The 7056-nt window shown below is 49.1% G+C and overlaps 1 protein-coding gene across 1 annotated transcript in view; it reads left to right on the plus strand.

Moving 5' to 3' along the window:
* LOC308163184 (disabled homolog 1-like) overlaps positions 1 to 7056 on the plus strand; it is a gene marked incomplete at both ends in the record, with an annotated part of 60156 nt that overhangs the window by 46617 nt on the left and 6483 nt on the right. Inside the window, 2 exon segments of the mRNA XM_080550702.1 lie at positions 4033 to 4095; positions 5254 to 5338. Coding sequence (XP_080406828.1) covers positions 4033 to 4095; positions 5254 to 5338 — 148 coding nt within the window.

Consider the following 7056-nt stretch of genomic DNA (forward strand, 5'->3'; position numbering starts at 1 on the left):
GTATGTTTATGGATGTGAGCGTTACACTACATTGTGGGACAGGTGGGTCAGACACACACACGATGCACACACACACAGGGGAATGTGTCTGATATGACCAGTGATGATATGTTGAGACCACACCTAGTCCACTGCTGGCTGTGTGCGTACGTGCATGCTAATGTGCGTGTGTGCGTGTGTGTGTGTGTGTGTGCGTGTGTGTGTGTGTGTGTGTCTGACCCACCTCTCCCACAATGTAGTGTAACATTTTGTCTCACACGCTCACATCCATAAACACACACACACACACACACACACACACACACACAAGCGTGGCTCTACTGTACCCTCTCCTCCTGCGGTTTATTCATGCTGAACACAAACATCCATAGCCTTCCTTTACCTACTGTACATTCCCCAATGTGTACATGTTTGTGTGTGTGTGTGTGTGTGTGTGTGTGTACATGTGTGTGTGTGTATGTGTACATGTGTGTGTGTGTGTGTGTGTACATGTGTGTGTGTGTGTGTCAAGGTGATCAGTCAAGACAGCAGGAGATCAGCGGGGGGTGGCGGTAATTAAAGGGGCTTCGCTAAATGTATGCAGAACATACGCGCATGGCTAATTAGTGTTTCCTGGAGACCGGTCGGCAGAGAATGAGAGAGAGAGAGAGAGAGAAAAAGAAAAAAAAAGAGAGAGAAAGAGAGAGTGGGGGGTTATCTGTGTGTGTGTGTGTGTGTGTGTGTGTGTGTGGTTATCTGTGCGTGTGTTGTGTGTGTGTGTGTGTGTGTGTGTGTGTGGTGTGTGTGGTTATCTGTGTGTGTGTGTGGTTATCTGTCAGGGTGTGTGGGGTGTTACTGTGTCTTGCACCCTTCCTCTCTAACTCTCCCTCCTTCGTTTCTCCCTGGTGGAATGGGGGGGGGGGGGGGCGCAAATACTTCCATATCCTTATTCCTCCTCCACACCCTGCCCCACCTCTCCTCACCTTTTCTGTGTGTGTGTGTGTGTGTGTGTGTGTGTGTGTCCATCCATCCATCATCCATACGACCCGTGTGCGGTTGCAGAACGGGCATCAACAGCATCTCCAGCATCAGCAGCAGCAACAACAACAACAACAACGACAACAACAACAACGACAACAACAACAACCACAGAATCTGATAGACCTAGACCTGGATATGGTCACACAGGTAAACACATAGAAACACAACCTATGTAGCATCCAGCCCGATAGATAACAGAGAGTAGCCTAGAGGGTTAGAGAGGCCGGCTAGCAATCGGAAGGTTCGATCCCCGCCTCAGGAGGGAGCCAGATGTGAGCTGGGGACCGGAGGATTGTTGGCACCCCATCTAGGGTGCCTAACCACTGCCGTCGTGCCCTTGAGCAAGGCATTGAACCCCTAACTGCTCCAGGGCGCTGACTATGGATGACCCTGTGCCCAGAGCAAAACATCCATTTTGTTGTACTATGTGCAATGACAAACAGATTGAATCTAATCTAATCTAAATACAGGCACCATTCAGACTGATTTCAAAATAATAATAAAGTTCTTCAATGTAGTTCTTAAATGGAAGTGTGACCTAGAACAGTTCTACCTCCGCTGCCGAGGCGTCTAAGCCCCAGATCCCCCTACCTTCTCTCTCTCTGTCCCTCCCTCCCTCCCTCCCTCCATCCCTCCTTCCTTTCTATTCAGAGTACTCCTGATGCTCTATCTTGCTTTCCCCCCCCCCCCCCCGCGGACTTTAGCAAGTTCTGACCCTCTCCCCGACCCCTGACCCCTGCCATTCACGGTTTGAAACCGAGACCTGACCAGGCACACGTGTTACCATAGTAACATCCTCACACAGGAGACTGGAGGAGAAAGAAAGAGAGAGAGAAAGAAAGAGAAAGAGAGAGAGAGAGAGAGAGAGAGAGAGAGAGAGAGAGAGAGAGAGAGAGAGAGAGAGAGAGCAGTTTTCTCTGTAAAGGCCTTGAGTGCTGACATAAAGGTCAGTGCCACATCACAGAGACTGGGGTGTAGTGGGGGGTGAGGAGGGGGGGGGGCCGTGGTCATGTCCAGCAGAGAGGGAGAGATGAGGGTCACACCTCTCACAGCTCATTAATAACACATTTATAACACTCTGTCTGATGGCTGCTGCTCAGCAGACGCTGCAGTCTGGACTCCACTAGGCGAGGGCACTGCTGGAGGGGATAGATACACAGACAGAGAGAGAGAGAGAGAGAGAGAGAGAGATAAAGAGGGAGGGGGAGAGAGAGAGAAAGAAAGAAAGAGAGAGAGATTTAGAGAAAGAAAGAGAGAGAAAGAGAAAGAGACTCCGATTTTTACTGCAGGGACACCGTCCATTAACCACCCTAGCCTAGCTCAGAGGAACAGTCCAGAGGAACAGCCTAGCTCAGAGGAACAGTCCAGAGGAACAGCCTAGCCCAGAGAGGAACAGCCTAGCCTAGAGGAACAGCCTGGCCTAGAGAGGAACAGCCTGGCCTAGAGGAACAGCCTAGCCCAGAGGGGAACAGCCTAGCCTAGAGAGGAACAGCCTGGCCTAGAGGAACAGCCTAGCCCAGAGAGGAACAGCCTAGCCCAGAGGAACAGCCTAGCCTAGAGAGGAACAGTCTAGCCTAGAGGAACAGCCTAGCCCAGAGGGGAACAGTCTAGCCTAGAGAGGAACAGTCTAGCCTAGAGGAACAGCCTAGCCCAGAGGGGAACAGCCCAGAGGAACTGGTCGGGTGTGTCTGTCATCCCCTCTCCTCTCCGCTCCGTGGATGGAGTCCCACAGGGTTCGCTCATGAGGCCGATGCTTCTTCTTCTCTGGGAGGGAAAGAAAGAGCAAAAGAAAATCATGGAAAGAGAGGATGAAAGAGAGGATGAATAGCCTCAGTGTGGATATCTCCCCTCCTCCTCTCAGTTGAGTCTAGCGGTCTCCCACCCCAGCCCGTGACAAAGCTCCCCAACATTAGAGTCTCCTATCTCCCCTCCTCCTCTCAGATAGGCCATTCAACAATACGCCTTTGAACGTCACGCTCCGGCGATCCATTATCTGATAGATGAGAATGAGAACTTCATGGTCTATGTGTGACCTAAAGAGTTTAACAACGATCGTTCGAGAAACACGATATTCCAAGAATGTTCATTATCTCGGCGAAGAAATTATCCGCATCTGTGATTTATGCAAATCTCTGACCGTGTATTTAAAGCTTGAAATATTTAACCACTAAAAATAGACACGGTTTTTTTCAGTCGCCATGGGGCTAAAGACATTATTAATGTAGGGGAGAAAGTGATCTTTAAGAGAAAGAGAGGGATCTTAAGGAGAGGGTGATATAAGAGAAGGAGAGGGGCACCATATCAAAGAAAGAGAGGTTCAGGTCAGTGAGCACAACTTTCTGAGGAACTATTTAAGACGCTCTTTAAGAACACTTAAGCCCAATGCACACAGCGTTCGATTTTGTCGCACCGCCGAATTCGATTCCATTGTTTTGAATGAGACCCAATGAGACAATGCACACAGCGTGCGATGCGATATTGTCGCACGACAACATTCGATTCTCCATTCACATTCATTGATTCATTGGTGTGAATTGAGAATTGAATGTTGTCGTGCGACAAAATCGCACGCCGTGTGCATTGGCCTTTATTGAACTGAAAAATCTATACACAAATAGGAATTTAAACGATTCTATGACATAAGTAGAAAATGAGAGCCATAACTATTGATTTCTGATCAGCAATGGTATCCTACCCACATGATTTAGATACTGGTATTTAGATGAGGTATTCTGATCAAACAACAGTTGGAAGAACTCATCAGAAGCCTGGGTAGGTATGTCATCCCCCACCAATCACTTCACCCCATGACCTCATGACCTCATCCCTGTGTGTCATCCTTCTGTCGCTGTTTGATGATGTCACTGTGGTGCAGGAGGTAGGTGATGGGGTCGTACTAGGCATGTGGGTGTGTTGTGTTGTTGCATGTGTCAGGATCGGCATGGTAACAGGAGGGTTTCTGTTACCGTCACCTCTGACTCTGGTCTGTGAACTTTCTCTCTTCGTTCATAGAATATCAACCAATTAGAGCTTTTTGGAGACATGTCCACGCCCCCGGACATCACATCCCCTTCGGTGAGTGACGTCAAACTAGCTAACGACAGTGAACAATAGGTAACACTAGTAAACAATAGCTAACACTAGTGAACAATAGGTAACACTAGTAAACAATAGCTAACACTAGTGAACAATAGGTAACACTAGTAAACAATAGGTAACACTAGTAAACAATAAGTAACACTAGTAAACAATAGGTAACACTAGTAAACAATAGCTAACACTAGTAAACAATAGGTAACACTAGTGAACAATCGCTAACACTAGCGAACACTAGGTAACACTAGAGAACACTAGAGAACACTAGTGAACAATATGTAACACTAGTGAACAATAGGTAACACTAGCGAACAATAGGTAACACTAGTGAACAATAGGTAACACTAGTAAACAATAGGTAACACTAGTAAACAATAGGTAACACTAGTGAACAATAGGTAACACTAGTAAACAATAGGTAACACTAGAGAACAATAGGTAACACTAGCGAACAATAGGTAACACTAGTGAACAATAGGTAACACTAGTAAACAATAGGTAACACTAGTGAACAATAGGTAACACTAGCGAACAATAGGTAACACTAGTGAACAATAGGTAACACTAGTGAACAATAGGTAACACTAGTAAACAATAGGTAACACTAGTGAACAATAGGTAACACTAGAGAACAATAGGTAACACTAGTGAACAATAGGTAACACTAGAGAACAATAGGTAACACTAGTGAACAATAGGTAACACTAGTGAACAATAGGTAACACTAGTGAACAATAGGTAACACTAGTAAACAATAGGTAACACTAGTAAACAATAGGTAACACTAGTAAACAATAGGTAACACTAGTGAACAATAGCTAACACTAGTAAACAATAGCTAACACTAGCGAACAATAGCTAACACTAGCAAACAATAGCTAACACTAGCGAACACTAGGTAACACTAGTGAACAATAGCTAACACTAGAGAACAATAGGTAACACTAGAGAACAATAGGTAACACTAGTGAACAATAGCTAACACTAGGTAGCTACTGTTTAATGTAGCTTATAGCGGATAGAAAACACCAACCTCTGTGTTCAGTCCTATTGAGACAACGTGAAGTTAATATGTTCCCCTCTCTCCACTCTCCCCTCCTTCAACCTCTCCACTCCTCCTTCTCCTCCCCCCCGCAGACCCCCGCCTCCCCGGCCAACACCCTCGACCCCTCCATGGGCCAACAGCACCCCGCTGAGCTGTTTTCACCCTTCAACCCCTCAGGTACGAACCATGGCGGAGGAGGAAGAGGAGGAAGAGACAGAGGGAGAGAGGAGGGGGGGTGGGGCAAAGAGAGGGGGAGGAGGAGGAGAGAGAGAGGGAGAGGAACAGGATGAAGAGAAGATCGGGGGAGGTCGGGGGGAGATGAAAAGGGGTTAGGTCAGCCCTCAACTCACACACCACAGACCCTGAGAAGGAGTAGGAGGAGGAGGAGGAGAGAGGGAAAAGGAGAGGGAGAGAGAAATGAGAGATAGAGATGAAAAGGGGATAGGGTGGAAGGAATAGGAGAAGTAGTGGGAGGAGAAGGGGGAGGAGGGGAGGAAGAAAGGAAAGAAGTTTAACAGAGTCTTAACACTGTGATCTGGTGCTGAATACCAAAGGAGTCATTAGAGAGAGCCTGGGAGACCTGGCGCTGCACACAGACTACTGATTTAGCAATGGCGAGAGCTCCTGTCAGGGGGGAGGGGGGAGGGGGGAGGGAGGGGGTCTCTGAAAGCCCCAGGTAATAAAACACACCCTGGGAATTTATATGCATGCAGTCCCAGTGAGCTCTCTCCTCTCCTCTCCTCTCCTCTCCTCTCCTGTCCTCTCCTCTCCTGTCCTCTCCTCTCCTCTCTCCTGTCCTCTCCTCTCCTCTCCTGTCCTCTCCTCTCCTCTCCTCTCCTCTCCTCTCCCCTCCTCTCCTGTCCTCTCCTCTCCTGTCCTCTCCTCTCCTCTCTCCTCTCCTCTCCTCTCCTCTCCTCTCCTCTCCTCTCCTCTCCTCTCCTCTCCTGTCCTCTCCTCTCCTCTCCTCTCCTCTCCCCTCCTCTCCTGTCCTCTCCTCTCTCCTCCTCTCCTGTCCTCTCCTCTCCTCTCCCCTCCTCTCCTCTCCTCTCCTCTCCTCTCCTCTCCCCTCCTCTCCTCTCCTCTCCTCTCCTCTCCTGTCCTCTCCTCTCCTCTCCTCTCCTCTCCTCTCTCCTCTCCCCTCCTCTCCTGTCCTCTCCTCTCCTGTCCTCTCCTCTCCTCTCCTCTCCTCTCCTCTCCTCTCCCCTCCTCTCCTGTCCTCTCCTCTCCTGTCCTCTCCTCTCTCCTCCTCTCCTGTCCTCTCCTCTCCTGTCCTCTCCTCTCCTCTCCTCTCCCCTCCTCTCCTGTCCTCTCCTCTCCTGTCCTCTCCTCTCCTCTCCTCTCCTCTCTCCTCTCCTCTCCTCTCCTCTCCTCTCCCTCCTCTCCTCTCCTCTCCTGTCCTCTCCTCTCCTCTCCTCTCCTCTGAGAGTAGGTCATTCTTCGTGGAGGGTCCACATGGTATCTGTGTGTATGTCCAGGTGTGTGTCTGTTCATGTGTGTGTGTGTGTGTGTGTCATGTGTGCTGTCTGTGTGTGTGTGTGTCTCTGTCTGTCTCTGTGTGTGTGTGTGTGTGTGTCTCTGTCTGTGTGTGTGTCTCTGTCTGTGTGTGTGTGTGTGTCTCTGTGTGTGTGTGTGTGTGTCTCTGTCTGTGTGTGTGTGTGTGTGTGTGTGTGTGTCTCTGTCTGTGTGTGTGTGTGTGTGTCTCTGTCTGTGTGTGTGTGTGTGTGTGTGTGTTTGTGTGTGTCTCTGTCTGTGTGTGTGTGTCTCACCAGCTATGTGCAGGCCCCTCTGGAAAACCTCGTACATGGTCTTGGCGTCGTCATGGTAATGAGACAGGAGGGCGGAGCCATCGCCCCCCCCCAGCATCGACCTGCGACCCCCGTCCTCATGCTGTGGAG

Source organism: Nansenia antarctica (assembly GCF_963989245.1).
Source record: "Nansenia antarctica genome assembly, contig: SUPER_7_unloc_1, whole genome shotgun sequence".
NCBI classification, from domain to species: domain Eukaryota; kingdom Metazoa; phylum Chordata; class Actinopteri; order Argentiniformes; family Microstomatidae; genus Nansenia; species Nansenia antarctica.